Source organism: Gymnodraco acuticeps, unplaced genomic scaffold (assembly GCF_902827175.1).
Source record: "Gymnodraco acuticeps unplaced genomic scaffold, fGymAcu1.1, whole genome shotgun sequence".
In the NCBI taxonomy this organism is placed as follows: domain Eukaryota; kingdom Metazoa; phylum Chordata; class Actinopteri; order Perciformes; family Bathydraconidae; genus Gymnodraco; species Gymnodraco acuticeps.
In genome coordinates this window covers 1,582,440-1,604,213 of record NW_022991091.1, presented here as the reverse complement: position 1 = coordinate 1,604,213, position 21,774 = coordinate 1,582,440, and the positions used below count along the sequence as shown (strand labels likewise).

General features: G+C 40.7%; 1 protein-coding gene across 5 annotated transcripts in view; it reads right to left on the bottom strand.

Annotated features, from left to right (window-relative positions):
* Positions 1-19,837, bottom strand: part of LOC117560085 (LIM and senescent cell antigen-like-containing domain protein 1) — a 29,102-nt gene extending 9,265 nt beyond the window's left edge. Inside the window, exon 1 of one of the 5 annotated variants that reach the window (XM_034236848.1) lies at positions 19,682-19,837. In XM_034236848.1, the coding sequence (XP_034092739.1) occupies positions 19,682-19,710 (29 nt within the window). In that variant the 5' untranslated portion in view covers positions 19,711-19,837. Of the gene's footprint in view, positions 1-3,716; positions 4,203-12,469; positions 12,753-16,860; positions 17,010-19,681 lie in introns of those variants that run through there. The other 4 variants (XM_034236844.1, XM_034236847.1, XM_034236849.1 and 1 more) reach the window with 4 other exon arrangements.
* Between the last annotated feature and the right edge of the window lie 1,937 nt (positions 19,838-21,774).

The window sequence follows — 21,774 nt, the reverse complement described above, 5'->3', positions numbered from 1 at the left end:
GACATTTACAATATGCAGGTTTTTTTAATATATATTTCCTCTGTTTAAAATACAGTATGATTTAAAAAGAAGGCAATTTGTTTCTGTAAGTCAATTGTTAGGAATATCAATGGCATTAGCCAAGATAAATCTAACACAACTATTGTAACATGTATCCCATGTTTCTCTTGTCATAAACATCTGGAAGATATTCTTAACACAAACAGAAAGGAGACGATAGTAGGGAAACTTTGACGTATCTCTTGGTTCTAGGTTTATTTTGGCTCTGCTTATCAGGGTGTGGGAGTAGGTGGGAAACCTGCTTGTTGCCTTTTGAGAGTCAAGCTGAAGTTACAGTGTATACATCTGCACTGTGTCAGCAGTGTATCAGTGAGTGGCGTGTGCACACACTGATACGGTTCAATATCATGGAAGAAACTGCCAAAACCACTAGTCTCGCATAGTCCAATGACTGTTACAAAAACAACCCTGGTGTGACATGTGAAGCCAATCCTGCCCTTTAGTCAAACAATCAGTACTGTTTGACCTCCTCTCCTCAAAACAAGGCTATGTAATATATAAATAAGACAGGCCCCAGGCTAATGATCTTTTCCATTGGAAGAGTTGATGCCAGAACCTGCAGCACAAATGTGGCCACACCCAACGACCTGCGCAGTGCTTTGCTAAAACGTTTTTGTTTATCACTTTCAGATGTTGAATAAGTCAGTACTAGAAAATAATATGAAACTGGGAAGTTTCAGGTATGTATTGGCTTTATGGCTAAGAGTAGATTATATGGTATATAGTCCTTTATATTATTGACATACTAAATTGTCTCGCCTTATACAACAGGAAAAACAAACTCACTGGTGCTTGCTTAAGCTTTTAAACTATAAATCATGCTTCTCATCTGAAAACCTGATATCTTGTCAACTGAATGAATCCGAATGGTATGTTCACATTTTGAAACCTGATTTGTATAGATGTTGACATTGTTTGAGAGAAGGGGGCGTCACGCCATCAGTGAAACACACCACACTGCTTATGAAGTCAATCAAGGTGAACATGTGGACAGTCGAAGTGTTGAAGAGAATGGTGGGACCATCCTGGCTCCTCTGCTTTGTTTATAAAGGTCAGAATACCAAAGTGTATCTTGGCAACACACACACACCCACACACACAGACACACTCTGTAAGATTGTGATGGAGTGATGCCATCTGTGCATATTAACTTAGTTAGATCAATCTGGGAATTAACAAGAATTCAAAAACTCCCAGACACACTGCTCATCACTCTTATTGTGTTGGACTTATTTCAAAACTGCTACAAGATGCAGGGATAAGCACATCTTCCATCTGGGTCCACTCCTCACACACTTATCAAATACATATTGGTCCATAAACCCTGTCTGGCCTGATATCACACGCTGACAGCCCTGCCCTTTCCAAAGGCTTTTTAGGAGGAAGTGACACATCTCTGAGGCATTTCCACCTGCCTATCTGCCTGCAGCACCCTGCCTGAGGGGGAGATAAACCCATACGCAGTCAAAGTTGCTTTTCTATATTTCATTCATTGGCAAATGATCAGTTTCCCTATTGCTAGTTAGCATTTTAGCACTTCTGGAATCCCTCAATTGGAGTCTTTTATACTACAAAATAAATTACATGTCGGTAAATAACCCACTCGTGAATGTTTGAAGCTAAAAAAAATGTAGTTTTCTAACAAGTGACTCTATAATAATGAATTTCATCAGGCTGAACATTAGCCGCATTTAGCTTAGCGGTGGTGAAGTGAAGTCATGTGACCGTATTGTAGTTTGTTGATAGCATTATGTTAGTTATTTACTTCTGTCGATTGCATTCACGATCAACTATTTTAAAAGCGATTGTACAATTGGGAGTTTATTCTGCAGAACAAAATAGTTTTTGACAGTTAAGTAGTTTTATTGACTTTAAGTAGAATTTGTGTTGTTTACTTAAACACAACTTTAAACAAGTTTAAAATAATCACAAAACGACTTTGTATTTTTGTGGTGGATCAAATTGTACATGTGTGAAAATGAACCCACTTTTAGTTGTTCAGGGTTTGTGTGATGCATTTTGTTTTTAAATAATAGTTTATTGATTTAACAAAAGCATCTGTTTTGGTAAAGACCAATATTGTTACCAGAGATGAAAGTAGGTTGTGAGCAGGCCTCTCCATATGACTCTCCTTCCACCATGGAAGCCACTAGCATGCTGCTCTTTGACTATAAATGGAGGCTGGTTGTCAGCTACGGGAAAGGATGCAGACTATCACTCCTGTGATGAATTCCTCCTGTTGCCTCCACCCTCCCTCCTCTGGTCTCCATGTGTCTTCAGTTCCCTTATTTTGCATCTCTGCAACTTTCTCCTCTGTTCTCAGGAATCTGTACACATCTGCAAACACTATGAGGCGATATAGTCCATACACAATCAATCTTTATTTGCAACAATATATTGCTGACCTCTGTCCTAATATTTAAAGTGTAGTCGATGTCTTTCCTGTCTCAATTCTTCCTGCATGTATTGTCATTGTACATTTGTGTTTTCTTTAACTCAATGTAAAGCCCAAATCTCCAGTTTGTTTATGAAATCATATTGACACACGGATTAGGTTTTAAGATCTGAACTCCTGCCAAAGACAAATCCTTTTTAGTAAAAGGATGCATATGATTGGTGTTTTGATGCGTTACTAGTTACATTTTTGTCATCTTGACATTTTGGAATGTAACGTAGTCAAACCCTCACTTGTTCAGTAAAAATACAAATGATACAAAATAATTCAAATAGGACACATAGGGGCTTCAATGTATTTTGACTACCAGACTCTTAGTGTACAATCTAATCCGCGTCCCACCTTAGCTCTGAAACATTCCAAAATGTGATTGTGTATGTCTAAACAAAATAAAATCTCCAGGCTTCCAAATGACCCTTCACAAACCTGTAGGTGACCCATGTGCATGTTGTCCTACCGCCTAAGATGGGCTACATTAGTCCAAAATAAAGTATGTATATTTAGCCGTCATGCCCGTCATGCACACATAATTGGAATGCCAGTTGACATACTCTACTTTGCATAACAGCTACGCACAAAAATATCCCATCCTGTGTTCCCCTCCTGTGGCGCTCACAGCTATTCCTGCACAAACATGGCCCCCAAGGTTTCATATCAAACTGGCTGGTGAGCCTTGCTACTAGAATATCACAATTCTTCACATTCTGTTACCCTACAGTAATCTCACACAGTGATACCAATCAGTGTACGAGCAGACCGAATCCCTTAACACACACATTCACTACCTCATAACATTTTTCCTGCAATCATTTTGACTGTTAGGTCGGTCACCGAAATGAAAAATATCTGTCAGGGTAATATGAGATGAATAATGGACCAATCATAGCCATCATAAGCCAGGGCATCAAACCACAAGCTTATGCTCTGTCATACTCACTACTACAGTTAGTACACATAATGACATTCGAGAGTGGAGGTGTGTCCTTGAAAAATAAAACAACTACGTTAAAGCCAAACCAACTCTTCTCCACTGCCTGTTTTACTGGGCGCTGAGGAAAATGTTTTCACAACACACAAGTAGGATGTCACTAGTTATGTTTTAAGGACCAAATTGCAAGTGTTATCATTTGGTAAAAACCTATATTTCGGTCGACAACAAACTGCATTGCTTTGATCCCTGTCTTGTAAACGGTTTACTTACAAGCGAGCATAAAAATCACAAAACTCCTTATAGACTTTGACATCGCTTTTTCGTCTCTGGGACTTTGACACCGGGACCTCCGCCTCTCCACCGTCGTCCCCTGGAAGCATCTTGTGGAAACCGTTTATCTCCCTGTGAGCAACTGAGTCTGGGGCTTCTCCATCCTCAGGTATCGACGGAGGCAGGACACGACCGTTTATCTCCATACTCGTCTACAACAGTCCAAATTCACTGCAGAAAATGCCTAACACCTGTATCACAGTCACTGCGGGCGATAGAAGATCCTCTCTGGTTGGTTAGTCAAAGTTTCCAGTAATGGAGATAGCAGTCCAGTAAGCGTTGGGAGCTGTAATCCACATAGCAAGAAGGAGACCCAAACACTAATCAGACTGCGCTGGGAGGACTCTCCCTCTTTCTCTCTCTCTCTCTCCCTCACACACACACCCTCTTTCTCTCATTCCCACATCAACTCTTTTCTCTCACATACTCACACACTCAGTTTCCCCTCACTGTCTATTCTGGGGCAGGCTCCTGAAACTGAAGAGCCCACCCTGACGCCTGTCATGGACGAGGTCACCACACACACACACACACACACACACACACACACACACACACACACACACACACACACACACACACACACACACACACACACACACACACACACACACACACACACACCACACACACACACACACCCACACACACACACACACACACACACACACACACACACACACACACACACACACACACACACACCACACACACACACACACACACACATCACACCACACACACACACACACACACACACCACACACACACACACACACACACACACACACACACACACACACACACACACACACCACACACACACACACACACACACACACACACCACACACACACACACACACACACACACACACACACACACACACACACACACACACACACACACACCACACACACACACACACACACACATTATTTGTATTTAATTTTTTGCATCCCTGGTATCAATGATCTCAATGGGATACACCTGGATAAATAAAGGTTTGAAATTGAACTCGTCTATGGCTCATATCTGTGTGTGTGTGTGTGTGTGTGTGTGTGTGTGTGTGTGTGTGTGTGTGTGTTTGGTGTTAAACAGCAGGAACTCTCAGCTTTCTGGTAAATATAACAACGTGGCTCCAACTCCAAGTATTGCGCAGATTGGGAATGTCACACAAAAGGCAGAGAAGATAAAGTCAATCATTAAGATAGAAGCAGAACAGTTACAATATTTCTTTTTACTTGAGTCATTGCAAAACACACTGGAGATATTGTCTTATCAGAGATGATTAGGTATAATGCAATGACATTTGTTTAATTACATGTTTATACAGTGACTAATCAATGCTGCAATGTTTGGTACCTGAACTGATTTGAGTTTCCTTTGTTGGTTGTGTTCGTTCCAAATGTATTGTAACCCACCTACTTGTAAACCATGTTGTGTTTGTTTATTGGCTGCTTAATGTAAAGCATAATGTAAATATGGTATGTGTCTTCTCCAAATGGAGCAACTTGAATATCCGTTTGGAACAACTATGTAAAGCGGTATAGATCTACAATTATAAAATATGTTAATCGTCCTCTGAAATCCCATGTTGGTCAAAAGACATTCCCTTAAACCCACAGATCTGGGTCTCCTCTGGGTAAATGGTAGCTCTTTATGTGGTTAAACTCTGCTGGCATCTCAAATTATTGACCACTTCCCGAAACCATCAAAACAACACAAAGCCAGATCTGGAAATACACTGCAGAGAGACATACATGTTTGACATGCTCCAATGGAAAGCAGCTGCTGGTTTAATCCTGCAAAGCTACGGGATGTGCAATGAACACATCGGTCTTTAAAAAGTCAAAACAATGTGCCTGTGTGTTTGTGTCAGTGTGTGTCCAACCCCCGGGTGCCTCTATTATTTTACAGTCTTCTGCATTACTCCATAATTCTACAAATAGACACCTAGTGGAGCCTCAACTCCAAAATAGGTGCTTGCAGCTGCTGTTTTCTGTGCATGTGTGTGTGAGAGTTTGTATACATACAGTAGTAGGGGCCAACTCTATGTTCTCTAAAAGAGCTATAAAACTAGATATAACATCCAAAGCATCCATTCACATTTTTATTTTGTATTATTGTTTTTCATTTGGGGGCGATTGGTCCCATATTTTCTAAGTGTGTGTATTCTTTCTAGGCGACTCTAAACACAAACAGTGGTGTATTGTTGTGTAATAATTAGTATAGTGCAGTGACCACCAACTGGCGGCCCGCGGGCCACATCCGGCCCGCCAGACATTCTCATCCGGCCCGCACGACGGGGGTGACTGTGGCGTTGGCGGAGCAGTAACCACTTTGTGCAGTACCGGAGTCCAACAGAGAGGCAGCAGCTGCGGGACAGTAGACTGCGTACTGCGAAACCTTCCCTGCCTTGAAGAAGAAGTGATCCTTCGTTGTGAACAGTTGTGTTTTGTGCGCTCCGCACCACAGCAGTAGCCCCGCTGCGACAGAGTCCAACAGAGAGGCAGGAGCTGCGGGACACTGCTGGTGATGACATTGTTGTCATCTGCTGATACTGCTGCTGCTGCAGCTTGTGGCGCCTGCTTCGATGAAAATAACTTTCTAATATCCATAACTTTATAGGCTATTAGCTTAAAACTCTTCGGGCACTAGGAAGGATCACTTCTTCTTCAGGGCAGGGAAGGCTACGCAGTACGCAGGCTAATGTCCCGCAGCGGCTGCCTCTCTGGTGGACTCCGGTACTGCACATTAATCCCGAGACATTTTCAAAAAAAAAAAAATCTTTTGAATTTTTTTTTTTAAGTGAAACATCCGGGGCTTTTCAGAAAACATCCGGGGCTTGAGCCCAAGTAGCCACCCCCTAGCGCTGCCACTGGTGTGCACACTGCACAGCGCTGCAGCATGTCTGTGAGCGAGAGAGAGATGCAGCGTGTCTGTGAGGCCCCGCCCCCGCACGCAGATGAGAGAGGGATCTCTTTTAAAATATATTGAAAGTTAGAAACGGAGATGGTTAGATAAAAAGTGCAAGATAACGTTTATGTAGCATTTCTTTATTGTCGAAATGATGACATTTATAACGGGATCAAATCAAAGTGAATGGCCTGCTGCTGCTGAAGGCATGGGGCAAGTGACTGGAAAAAAGTTTTAAAAGTTATTACATCGTTTCAGATAATACATAATAATGATAATTCATTCTATTTAGGGGCGCCTTTCAAAGCACCCAAGGACACCTTACAATTCATAACATATTCCAAGGAAAGGTTTAAGGCAGTACAAAGAATGCAGTCCGGGTGATGTTTTTTATGTGGGGTGCAGATGAGAGAGCTGTCCAGAATGACACCAATGTTGTGTTTGAGTTCTTGATAAGCCATGAAAACAGTAAAATAAGTGTCTCCTGTTCACCAAAACATACCCATCTGTTATGGAAAAAGACAGTATTCTAAAAGTAATCTGAATACGTTTTTTAAGACACGTAACTGTAACTGTATTCTGATTACTTTCAGAGCATGTATTCTGTATTCAGTAACTGATTACATTTACAAAGTAACCCTGCCTAGAAGTCTGCTAAGCTTTATGCGGGGTGTGTGTGTGTGTCCCGGTCAACAACTTCAAAATGTTGGGCTATATAAAAATCGCTGGCCCGCCATAGTGTCTATTGGATACATTTTGGCCCTTGGACAAATGTAGTTGGTGATCCCTGTGTGTGTCAATAGTGTGAAAGGGTCGTGCCACTAGAAAAACACCTCCCTTTTTAACACTATTTTAAGTATTTAGTCTCGATCAAGAACATGTTATAATGTGATAAAAGTGATAATGTGCCATGTCACCAGGCAACATCTTCAGCTTCAGGAGCCTTTTCCAAAACAGAACAATGACTGCAGAGAAGTCTTGTGCTCTCAGCCTGGGCTCGGTTGAGGATCTCCTCCACTTGGAACCACTGTTGAGTGACTGGGGTACAATGGACAGAGGGTGGGGGCTCAACAGGAAACACATGTAATCTTTCCAACAGATTACAGACCTTGCCATGGTTCCACCCAAAAACCAGAGCTTGGGAACTCAGCCCACTGGTGTCCATAATACCAAATATTCACATTTAAACTGTTCTAATGAACTTCAGTTAAACATTATTAGGTTTTAAATACATACATTTAAGAACAAATAGAGCTCCACACTGTTTTTAATACTTTAAACAACAGCTATTAACAAGTGATTAGACAACAATTTTCCGCAAGCTAAGAGTAATGATATGAGTGTCAATCTGATCTTAAAAATGGCTACAGCAACTGTCAGCAGCAGACAAGGTGTCTCTGGTGTGCGCCCGCCCCCCCCCCTGCAGGATAGGATTTTGAGACTTCCTTATGGGGTCATAAAAGGTCACTGAGGAGGTCACTTGGAAAATGACATAGAAAATGTAAGGGGGGATTTGTGCATTTAATCAAATGCAGTTATTTACATCACTATATGTGTGCTTGGCTCCTAAAGTCAGACATATTTGGCCCAATAACAAAACCAAACAAAAGTATTCTTGAAAAACTAATATAATAAATGGGAATAAGTAGGCTAAACAGAAAGACATAGAATGTTGGAGTCTTAAAAACTAAAACTTTAAATAAACGTCAATGCCAAGGACAATGGTGCATTCACCATTTGGGAATCAGTGTTTAAACAACATGCTGATAGCTGTTCCCGAGTTCAAGTCCCTGGTGGGGTGTTCACCCAAACCTCCCAGTAAGGAACCACTTGTTCCCTTTATTACGACACCACATTAGCTAAAGTGAAACAATTTGTGTATCCATCCCGTGAATCTGCTCCAAAATGGGTTCTTCCTTGGCCCATGCTACACGCCTCCACCAAGTTTAATACAAATCAGGCCAGTTGTTTTCCTGTAACACTGCTGACAGACAACACACACACGCAGGTAAGCCAAACCTTGCAACATTTTAAACAAGTTAGACCCTTCTTAACTGTCAATGCTGCAAAGTCATACCTCCACTGTATGATTCTATCCCACATTGAATACTGTTTGACAAACTGGTCGTTTGCTTGTGCCACAAACCTGAAACCTATAGAACAGCTACAAGAGAGCTATCAAGGTGTTTGACAGAAAGCCACATTCATACCACCACTGTCCCATCCTTGAAAAACACAATTTCTTGAGTTTTGACCATTTTAAGTCTTTTAAAAGTATGTGCTTTATTTATATATGTTTACATGGACTGGCCCCCCCCCCCTCCCTTAGGGGAATTCATCCACACAAACACACTGGACGCTGCACTAGGTGAGAAACCAGAGGAGACTGTGAGGTCCACCGCAGACGGACCCTTTTGGACAAAATGTCCTCTCCATTAAAGGCAGCTCATTGTGGAATAGCCTCCCAACTGAGATACAGGATTGTCCCACCCTCAATAGGTTCAAAGGTCAACTCAAAGAATGGTTGAGAAACAAACAGACGTGCAATCACCGCTAAATGCACTTTAACACAGGGGTATCTCCTCTTGCACTTTATGTAGCTCTTGTATCCTCTCTTGCACTTAATATGTCGTTGCTGCCATATTGTACTGCCATGTGGTAAATGCTTGTGTGTGCTGCTCTTGCTCTTTTTGCATATCATGTATTTTTTGCTATGTTTACAAATGTCATGTTCTTATATGTTGTATGTCAGGGACTACGGATGGAAATTAGCTCAAAGCTCAAATCCGGCATATTTACACTTTATTTGTCTAAAGTGTTCATTAATGTGCACTGTCCCTGTTCAAATAAACGATTAAATGAAACCAAGTAACTAAAAACTAAAAGAATTATATTTAATGCAGTGTTCTTAATGATGGTACACATCATGGACCCCCAGGGATGATAAGACAAGGGTTTGTTTCCAATGCAAGGCTTATGGAAAATATCACTGCTTGGCACAATAACAGAGCATATGTGCCGAGGGTTTAACTCCATTCACTAGTTGATCCTGGACGTATTTGTCTTTAGTTGGTGGTCAATTTGGATTAGTCAGATACACTTGTCATTTAATCCCTCATGGTTTCTTGAGCCAAAAATGATGTATTTCTTCATATTGATTGAACCCTTTTAGGACAGATAAAGATATAACATATACATGATACCACATTTCTTTATAAGTAGGCCACAAAAAACAAAAATGTATCGTAAGAGGTTGGGTCATATCAGCCCATAACTCAGTGACATTTCAAATAACTGAGTCAATCCAAAATGTTGCGTGTATTGTTGTGGGAAAAACACAAAATCCTGCGGATAAAATAAATGTGCAATACAGAACATGTCTGTTTGAAATGAGGTTGGCTTAATACATCTGTTTCCAGACCCATGCAACAACCGTGACTCTCATCCGGAGCGAGACGACCGGATTCAGGCCAAAGGAACAAATCGAACACACCCTGCTCACACACTGTGTCAACAGAAACCATGGCGACACTCATATGAGGGCTGCTTGGGCAAAATCATTTTTCCTTTGGTAAGGCATGAAAGTACACACACTAGAGTACACACATACAAACATGCACCCACACACGTAAGACTCAGTGACACACATACATTTACTAAGTGTGCAAACAGAATTCATGACTAACATTTCCTTTATTCCCCACGCCCATGCGACCCGCACAAGGGTCAGAAAACACTTCACTGTGCAGGACAGCCAGGAACACACAGAGCTATCAAAGCTATCTTTCAGCACTAATGTAACTCTGGAACTCACTCCCACAAAACATCAGAGACTGTACTGACCTCCCCACTTTGGAAACACTGACCAAAACACCTCTTCAGCCCGGCTTTTAATGTGTGAATAATGTTGTGTTGCTTTAATATTTTAATTCCATTTGATTTGATTTCCTTTTTAATACCACTATAAAGTGTCTTTGAGCATCTGAAAAAATGCTTAGAAATGAAATGTATTATTATTATTAATGTCTCAGAAGCAATTAGTATTAAAGGAGCTATCTTGCTCAATTACAGTCTGATTTAAGATACAATGTTGCTCATTAACTAAGTTATTTTGGCCCATTTGAAAGACATGTTGGACATGATTACTCTGCTTTCACATTTCGATACAGTCTTGCCATTTATTGACAACGGTGCTTGTATGGAAATAAGATGCTTTGTGGACTTGGTTGTGTGCCAATATGGTTTTGGCTGTCATTATCATAACTACATATTTGTTCAAATCCACACAGAATGGGATTCTTAGTTTTTTTTGGTCAAAAGTTATAAAAGTATATTTTCTTCCTCACTGTCACTGACCGGTTTCTTTGATTCCGACTCTCTTGTTTTCCCCTCTCATTGTTTCTGCTACAATTGTGGTTGATCGTAGTCCTGTCATTTATTGATGTAACCTCCTTTAGAAATAAACAGAATGCTTGGTTTGAAGCAAACGAGCAGAAATTCCAGAAAACTCAGAGGAGTTTCCGACATTTCTGAGGCTGAGGCTTTCCTTGCTAAACTCAGTGACCATATACCGCCTTAGATAGTATTTCCTCTCAAAAAGTGATGCCTCAATAAATGATTCAAAGGGAAAATTAGGATCAACTTTGCATAAGAGAAATTCAGAACCAATCTATCTATCTATCTTTTGCATGTCAGAAGGAATCAGGTTACAAAGCAAGACATGAAGCTCTTGAGTATTTGACCGAAGACACATCTAGAGAGAGCGCCTTCTTTCTGTCCACATTCCTCACATTCCTTTAATCACTTCAGGATTACAAGAACACACACACACAGACTGACAATGAGAGAGCCGGAGAGGTAATTGTGAAAGACATTAAAAAGGCCATCCAAAACTGATGTTCTTGTGTTGTGAAAGGAGCGTTGCAAAAGACATGTACATTGTTCATCGCTTCTGGTCACACAACTTCGAGGAATTCAGCCATCAGCTGCAGTATTTACTGATCAAATACTTCACATCTCTCCATATCTATCTTTGTCAATACACGACACACAGAGCAGGAGTTTTCTTCAGAAGTCCTTTGGTAAGGAACATGTTTCGGTAGCAACACAACCAAACCCTCATCACATGGTGCAAGACGGTGTCGATCAGCTCCAGCTAAAATAACACAACCAACCCAAATGTTTAAAGTCAACATTCTTAGAACAAGATATGGCTCACCAAAAATACTTCACAAGACTTAAATGGAAAATTCTATTAAAGTCAAAAGATATGCTAGCAAAAATAAGCAGAGAGATGTGTCAGCTGACCCGACACCGCCACAAACTACTGGTCAACAAGTGTGACACAGCAAAGTAACATTGCAATGAGCTGTGGAGAAAGTGACAGATTTGAAAGCGCATCAGAAGCATTTGTTCACAGTATTTTGAAAAAGAATCCAAAACAAAATATCCACTGATTCCTAGAGAGCCAATGGGGATGCTGGTCACTGTGACACACATACAAAATGGCAACTTTTACAAGCCCCGTATGTTTGTTGTTCATTTTTTAACATAGATATGGAGCCATTTAAAAACGACTTATCAGAGCTGATTTGTTGCGATACTAGTCACCACAGAACACCTTTAGGTATGAGGAGTACACTGTGGAGTAAAAGTTAGGAAGGACTCACAAGCAGGTGGAGGGGCGATACAATAAATGGTGCCGTTGAATGAACATTTGTCAAACAGGTTCTTATCAATCATTTGACAGAAGATGAAAAGCTTCCCAGACTCACCTGAGGCTCTCCCCTGCCAGACTTCCATAGCTGTCTGGTCTCTCCTGTCTCCGTCTGTACAAGTCTGAGTTTGACAACTCTTTAAGCCTCAAAGAGTTCATCTCCCCTTCGCCTCCCTTCCTTCCTTCCTACTCCTCGTGTACTGAAAGCACTGTAATACTCCAGAGAAAGTGTGTGTGTCAAATAGAAAGATAAAGTCTTGTGCTGTGCTCGTTCCCTCTCTCAAACACACCTCCAGGGCTCACACACCCTTGGTGAAGGACATATTCAGAGGCGTGGTTTCACAGCCTGCACACCTATCAGATAAGTGTAGCTCCTCCTCCTGCAGCAGGTAGAGGGGGAATGCCTCGGAGAAAAGGAGAAAGAGTCATATACGGAGAAAAGCGTTGCCCTCTCTGGCCTTTACCCCCACGACTCCATTGACCTCCCACTCTCCCTGGCTCACAAGAGACAATGCAAGCAGAATAAAGGCCATTTCCCACACTAATGGAAAGCTGTAATTGCTAGTTATGTGAAATAGAGATATACTATAACAAAAAAGAATTATTTAACAATCCAAATATGTATATATGTCCATTCAAATGATCAACATTTGACTGTGATATCTTGTTTCAACAGTTACTATATCACTTTATTTTTAATGTTTGTATTATTATCTTTATTTGTATTCTATTTTCCTGTTTCCTTTTCCTGTTTTTCACTCTGACCCCGTTGCTGATATTAAACGCCTGAATTTCCCCACGGGGATAAATACAGTTCCATCCTATCGTATCTTATTGAGCCCTTGCTAAACTGGAAGTGTGAGGCTTAAACCAATACTTAACACCAATTACACCAGTGTTTTCCTTATAATTATTACATGTTTTTAGGGATGCCTAATGCTTGGTCATTTCCTATAGATAAATACAAATCTTTATGTTCAATCATAACAGAAAAGATAATAGTACATTTTAGGCAGTTAAATTCACAGGAAATAAAAAATGTTTGTCTAGAGTCTAATTTCATCTATTTAATATTGTGTGCCTATTTGGTTTACTTAATACCTAATAATATAATATAATCAAAAGTAGCATTATTTATATTTACGAATAGGAGTCAGCATTGCAGTCAGAGCAGCAGCTTGTTTAGAAGGCTGGGAACATATGGGTCGAGCTGCACTCTGCTGAACAATGCCCTTATTATGGAGTCATATTTTCAATCATACACCGCTCTTCAATTTGACTCGAGCTCCTTCATCCCCACAGAAACAACAAACGATTGAAAAAAGGGGAAAATGTCAATCTATGAATAATTCATCAAAATGTTATGTGGGAACAAGAGATCCTCCCAAACAGACACAAAACACTGCAGATGCATATTTTCAGATGGAGCTGAACGCTGCCTCTGAGGCATGTTAATTACAAGCGAGAAGCTGTGATGTCATCAAAAGCAGCGACGGGATTGGTCAGAAGAACCAAACTAGCAGAATCAACAAGCAGCTACAGAGAAACCGATGCAAACAGAGCCCTCACTGCAGCTCTGTGGAGAAAACGTGCAGTGTGATGAGACAAGTCAATCTGAAATGCACGTCATCATTTAGTCAGTACCTGTCATTATAGATGGCAAAGGAGTGAAAGTGTGATGGTGTTAAATGGCTGTGGGGGTACTAAAGGCTGATACATGTCTCTCCCTATCATACAGACAGGTACATGCCCTATGAACAGTTCACCTCCATGCGCTTGCCTTGACCTGTTCAGCATTCCACATGAAAACACAGAAAGTGGCAGCGTAGAATGTGATCGTTGCGATTCAGAATCAGCCTCACCGTAGCGGGACCGACATGTCTGAGTATGCAAGAACATTCATGATGAATCATTGCTTTAGGCTCTATCTGAGATCACCTCACTAACTGTTCACTACAGTTGGAATGTGGATTTCCCTTACAATTACAATTAGAAAAAGGTAATTTTCATAACCACATAATTCTACGCTGGTATGTCTTATGGTTAGTAAAAGTGACACGCAGTATGCTATGTGCACTGGAACACACACAGTGTTTATGTAAGTGTTTTAGGCTGCCTAATGATGATAACCCCCTTTATAGGACACCTCCCCATTAACGTGTATAAGTGCAGTTTGTGCACAAAGGTATCTCAGGCATATGTGTGTGTGTCGGAGCTAATTAAATGTAGCTGTGGGTATTAATAAAGCATTTGTAAAGCTATAATTAATTAAAGTAATGGTCGCAGTGTGGCACTACAGTATGAACCCTCTGAGACCTCAAAGCTAACAGTGCCCCTGGATGGCGTTTTCTTAGTAATCATTTATTTTGTTGCAAACTCTCACACTGGGTGTTTCTCAATCGCGAGGATGCTTGCTTGGTAGCACATGTCTTCCGAGTCACTTCCTTCAGAAGCTAGGCAAGAATCCTTCCTGGCATTCGGAAAACGAAGAGTGGAACAGGCTAGCAAGTGTGCAGGTGTGCGTCATATGAGAGGCCCCGCCTTACATTTTCCGCCACAGATTTGGGGAAATTCGTCCGTGCTCAAAGCATTGTGGGGATTTGAAGGACGCGAAGTCTACTCATGTGCAGCCTCGAAATTACCCCCAAACCAAGGACGCGGCCTCGGTGGAATTCCAAGTATGCTGGAGATTGGAACAGTCCTTTGGCGGCACTCGATGACTTAGTATCCTTGAAATATTGGCTTGGAAGCCAGTTTTCTCGCGATTGAGAAACGGCCACTGACTCATCACACACTCAGGCCCTGTCTCAGGTCGACTATTTTCATTTCCTCGTTCCTCGGTCTCACCGGAAGTTGATTTGTCTGCGCCATCTTGAGTACCGTCCCATGGCTCTTATTTCTGCCGGAGGACCGAGGATCGAGGAGCGATCATGGAGGAACCACCGATCCATCCTCCGATGAAATCCTCAGACACTCGCCCCGCCCTCTTACTGTGTATCGCTCACTGATTGGACGATGCAGTGCATGCACTGATCTGATGCTTCTTGACATGAGAGCAGTTTTCCAGCGGAGTGAAGAAAACACATGAAACTCACGGGACTCACTCCTCAGTTTATACCGTCTTTTGTTTCAATGAATGTTAATCTAACTGGGTTTTGATCGATAACATATCTCTTTTTCTTCTCTCAATTATTTGTATTTCTATTGTGCACTCTAATCAATATTAATCAAACTATTGTTCGTTTATACATTTTAAGAATGGCGTTTATCTTTTTTGAAAATGAGTTCTTATTTTATTTAATGTATTTGGATCTACAATAGATGATTTGTGTCAGTAAATGTGTACTAACAGAGGCGGGGGTGTTCGTGAAAACAACGGGGACAGAGCTGCTGTCAGACGATCAGCTGTGCAGCGTCATCACAAACGGACGTCGCTTCACGTGACGCTCCGGAGGAAAGGTCGTCCCATTGCTCTTAAAACTCATTTCCCTGCTTCTCGTGGTTTCCTTGCGTCCCTCCATGCTTCCCTGGTGGGAGGGACTAGTCACAGGGAAACGACGCAAGTGAGGGAAGCAAGGATTTCATTTCACCGACCTGAGACGGGGCCTCTGTTAAAACAGAGCAGACATTTTCTAGAAGATGCCCCTGAACCAACCCCTCTGCCACATGAGTGCACTGCCACCGTGTGGACACCACCGGTACAACAGCTAATCTATCAGCTTTCAGGCATGTTGGTACAATTCTCAGATCTGAATGGAAATTCTCAGAACGACTTGTTTAACCCAGATAATCTAGCCACGTGTGAAGATCGTAAAAGCAATTCTCAATCTTGCAAACAAATTACAAATGCTTTGGCACATTCATTTATAATGTATTATAGTGGTTCTCATTTTAAAAGTCTTCAACCTCTCAGCAACAGTTCAGTCTCTCAGTGCATTGCATTAGTCAAAATGGTTTGTTTTCAACATATATCAATCTTATCTTCTATACATTTTTGTTTATTTCATGTTGTAAATGTGTGCTGTATTGATGAATTAATACTAAAGAAGGGGAATGCGTAAAGCATTAGATCGACCAAGCATCAACCAGTAAGATCATATCTACATTTCAACTTTGTTTTCATGCAGTGCTGACAACGGTTGTTTGTATCACAATGACAAGGTCTGTCTGTTAAAGAGTATAGAAACGTGCAAATGTTACGGATATTCCTATAGAAGTATACGAAAGAAAAGAGCAACATATCGAGCACAAATCACTGTTGTGTTTGTGTTATTAGGAATCTTCTCAAAGTCAAAATACACAATGCAATATTCAAAAGGTTCACAGACCGAGGTGAGCATGCAGCTCCTTAAACAGTGTAATACCAAAACATAGCCTGAAGAAAGCAATGGAGCCTAATTTGCTGCTTCAATTACAAATAGTTTAAACGTTAACATAAAATCTTCTTACCAGCGCTTTGTGACCAACCGTAGTGAGGATATTTGTCGTTGTTGCTCAAGTCGCTTTGCTGTCACTGCAAACACTCTTAATGCCGTTATCTTAGTCTGCAAGACCACATCTCTTCCTGTTTGCTGTGGGGTGTGTGTGCAAGTGTGTGTGCGGGTGTGAATGTGTGTCCCTACTTGTGTCTGTGTGCCAGTATGTGTGTGTGTGGGAGATGGGTGGACGTAAAGCCAGCATACACACTTGTAGCCCTGTGTGTGTGTCATGTTGCAGGGTGGTGGTGGGGTGTGAGGAGGGGGGAAATTCAGGGAGATGAAAGAAGGATCCGGTAGTTCTCATAGACCTGCCATGTTATCTCTCCAGCTTCAATGGTGAGAGGTTAAACCACGATACCACACACACTGACTGCCACTGGCCTAGTATACCCACTGGGAGTGAGGATGATCCATTATAATCATGGGTGTGCCTTGAAATATGAAACCAAGCTCTGTCTTCACTGACTGTTTCGCAACTATTTTGGGCTGTTAACATGACAACAACATAATAAAGTAATCGAGTTAGAGGAACTTTGTTGGTGTTGGCTGTCAAACTAAAGAAAATAGGTAAATAGGAATAAAGAAAACGTTCAAAACCCCTAAACTAAATGCCACACGTTTACACTTCAATGTATTAGTAGGAACACACTGCAGATTACAGAATAAGGATATTAAGCAAAAAAAAAACTAGTAACTACATTTTAATAGCAATATAGTCAGACTGCAAATACATATGTTGACTCATCCGCCAATTCATCTTTTGATTTACTGATTTAGACTAACTGTTTGATTTATAAAATATCACAAAAAAGGTTTAAAAAAATCAATTGCAGATTCTTAAAGTCCAACATGACATTTTTGAATGTTCCTAGTGTCAGTATACAAAAAAGATTCTGTGTTTTCCCAAAGATTCTGGTATACTACTAACATGTTTTTATAACTTGTCACTGTTAACTAGAAGGATGACTTGTGCAGACACCCTCCTTAACACAAGCAACTCATTGTTTCCAGTGATTTATCCGGGAGTATAGCAGAAAGGTTTAGAAGTAGGAATAGAAATAGCATGACATAACAATTTGAAGTTCCCTTTACACACACGCACGCACGCACGCATCCATTTCAATATAAAGAGGTTAGTGGTAGGCCTTAAATGTGCGTCCAGAGCAGAGTCAGTTATTCCGTGTAGTAGAAATGAGCTACAGTGTAGGTTGCAATAAACACTTCTTCACACACCACATGCATCAAGTTCGTACACACACACAGTCCAAATCCTAAATCACACAAGTGCACCGCTCTTCCAAACAAGGACAAGTCCACACTGGAGGAGCCCGGGACATTCTTCTAAGCTCTGGTTGTATCAACACAGTGTAGAATCAGATGAAAATGTAATACGTTGGGAATGCAGCAGCAGCAGCAGCAATCCTCAGGCCTTTCAAAGACTTGCCCTCTGACAGCTTTTAGTGTCCAGAGAGCTTTATAAAAGCCAGATTCATCCCGGGCCATAATTAACTCAGCGGTGCACACAGTAGCATTCACACTGGTGGAAAATAATACGGCTCTTTAAAGCAGTCCCCCGGGAAAGGATGGTCAGGAGGGGTTCAGAAAGCAATAACTAGTGTCCAGTGAGGTTCTGTGGACATTCCTGAGCAGGGAGTAGAATGATTTGTAGAAAATAGAGGATCTTCCTCCTTCTTCCTTTCCATTTGTATTTTGGCTGCATTGTTGCGAGTGTATCACTCCTGTCTAAAGTGTGAGAGCGGTTCAGGTATTTCATTATTACAACTTTTGCTTATATAATATGCAATTGGAGATTCTCCCAAACTGTCACTGTGATTATTTGTTTTAAGCTCGACGTGTGGCTAATGGAAAACCTGCTAAAGCTAGGATTTATTTTAGTGGGCAGAAGCATGGAAATTGAAAAAGAAACTCAAAAAATAAGGAGATTTGTTTCTTAAGTCTAACACAGACATCTGATAATTGTAATACAATAGCGAGATATAATATTGAAATACATGTGCATTTGTTAGCAATCTGAAATAAAAACACCAGTACAAACGGACAATGTAAAAGTAATTTACTTACAGTAATGTAAGGTAAGGAAGGGAATTCATTCTGATCATCAAGATAACAATTGTTTTACAATAACTATGTGATTTGTTAAATCATCACAGTAATATAGAAATGTAATCCCTGTTGCTTCTGTGGCATCCTACTTGTAGAACATGATTGCTGTATTTTTGGAAATATGTTTCATAGCATGATGAAAATATCAAAACAGCCCAATGGGATACAGGTGACTTTCTCAACAAAAAGATGCTCTTCAATCCAACCTCAATATCACATCTGTCATTTTAAATGGCTAATAGGTCCACGAGACCGTTAGATACTTTTCACTTCTGTATAGATCTGATACACACCACGGATATATCATTTATAGAACATTTTGATCACTTAAAATACAGTTTTTCCCAACTAAAAGCTTTCATCATGAAGACGGTAGAGGGCGCTAGCGAGCACTTTAACTGAGGCTGAGATTGTAGCTTTACAACATTATAAGTAACTAAGCTACATTAGCTAGCTCCAAAGAGTTAGTGTGTAGCTAATGTAACAACAACTTTCCGGGATAAAAGACAGTTTTTCTAAAATGTTTTATCCAACAGTTTTCCCTGACCCATGAGAGAATGGAACAAACCCGGGCTGCGTCTTTTTTCATCCATCGAGAAACTGTCAACTTCCCAAGTTTTCGGGCAAAAGTCTCTTTTAGGGAAACACTTGTAAAACTTCTCACTTACCCGTTCGTCATTTCAGTGATGCCGAGCATGACTCCGCTCTCTCCCGGTCCAGGCTGGGGTTTTCCGCCTGCAGATGTACAGATGTTTGAAGTCTGGGATGTAGTATTGGTTTCCTCTCAGAGAGCAGAATGGCGAAGACGGGCCTCGCCTCTGTTCACAAACCGTTAAATCACTCAACTGAATACTGCACTTCCGGTTCTGACTTTCAAAGTAAAACCATTCTTATAATGCATGAAAATGTCTTTCAACTGAGTCCAGCTTTATATTTTTTGAAAAAATAAACAACGAACTAAATTAAAATAAAATACCAACACATGACACATTATAAGTATTATACTATAAGTTTCATTAAGACGTGTTTTAAATCAGTGATTACAAACTACTCCATACAGCATGTTTACAATAAAACAAATGTGTGTGAAAGAATTTCTTTCACATACAGTGACGTCACGAGTTACCCACAATGCAACACGCGCCATATATATATAAATACGCCATGTTCCTGGAGGTGCAAATATCCTGGAAGTGCAAATATAAACAGCTAGCTAACGTAGCCATGCAGAGCGCACTAGGTTTTTTTTCTGAATTAACGACCGAAGAAATCGCTGCATGTCTTCGGATTACATCTCTGGACTTGAGGGGTGTGCTCTAGGTCGTTACCAGCATAAACTAGAGCTGTGTGGGTTGTCGGATTGCCCTTACAATGTATGGAATTACGACCCTCGAAAGTGGCCTTCGTCGATTTTGGCTGCATCTACGTCTAATTTCTGGAAACACCAGGTGAATACCCCACTTGTCACAATAATATTATCATTCCATTGCATATATGTGGTATTTTAGAGTTGACTAGATATTGATTAAGGCAATAGACTATGATATTCAGTACAGGAAGCTTAGCAACACCTAGACGGTGTACGGCTGCCTGCTTGCACCTCGCGTAAAACGGCGGATACCGGAAGTACGGTGTCGCCCTCGGCCCAATACCCGTATGTGTGTGTGAAAGAATAAATAAGAATGACGAATATAAAATATGAAAATAATGTTTTGAATAAATTAAAAATGATTCACATTTGATAATGACATGTAATAATGCTGGTTTTGGTTTAATATCTGTTCAGCTATCTGTGACATGAGCACATGTTCACAAAATCAGCTTAATCTGATTGCTCTATTTTTTACGTTAAAATCGTTTTTGTTTAATTGTTTTTAATGTATGATCCTTTTCTTACAATGTATCTTCTTTGACAGTGTTTATGTATGCACTACATACGCCAAGGCAAATTCCTCATATGCACAAACCTACTTGGCAATAAACATGTTTCTGATTCTGAGGTTTCTACAAAAGCCAATGTTGCTACTCTCTTTTGAACTATATGAAAGCTTCTACAAATAGACTTGTCTCAGTAGGACATAGGCAAGTCCCTGATAATGTTTTTAGGATGTGATAAATGGCTAAGGGCTAAAATGGCGGGGGGAAATAATAGATATTCAGGGAGCAGCAGGTTCACACTCTATGGACTTGTAATCTGTCCTGTAACCCAAGAAGACAAACACACACTCATCAATTGCAAACATCCGAGCTTTTATTTTGAAGGACACCGCACTTGTTGACTGTTTTTCTGTGTCAGCTTGTCATTCAGTCTGCGAGCGAGCTTCCACAGCTGGAGAAATACTAATTCAGTTTTCAGACAGAAAACGACAACACTCGCCCTGCCAAATCACCGATGGGTGTAGTATTCGTAACAACGTATGAAACGTATACATATTATATGTTATCGGTGCAGGTTGCTGCCGTAGCCTACCACGTAGTGTTCTTTATTTACAAATGATACATCGGGTCAGAATGTATGGAAAGTCTGACTTTTCATTTTCTGACCACCGGAAACTATAAAACATGGCGAGTGGGTGTAGTGAAAAGAGCATGTATAGGCTATTATACCACTACTCTGCAAGTATCTGCAAAGTAAGAGGATATAAATGAAACATTATAATAAATAGGATTAAAGCTTTGAGGTTATTAGTGCTGCTCCACTGTAGGGTATAGGAGCAGATAATATCATGTTTACCTTTACTCCCAGTGGCGTACAGTAGCT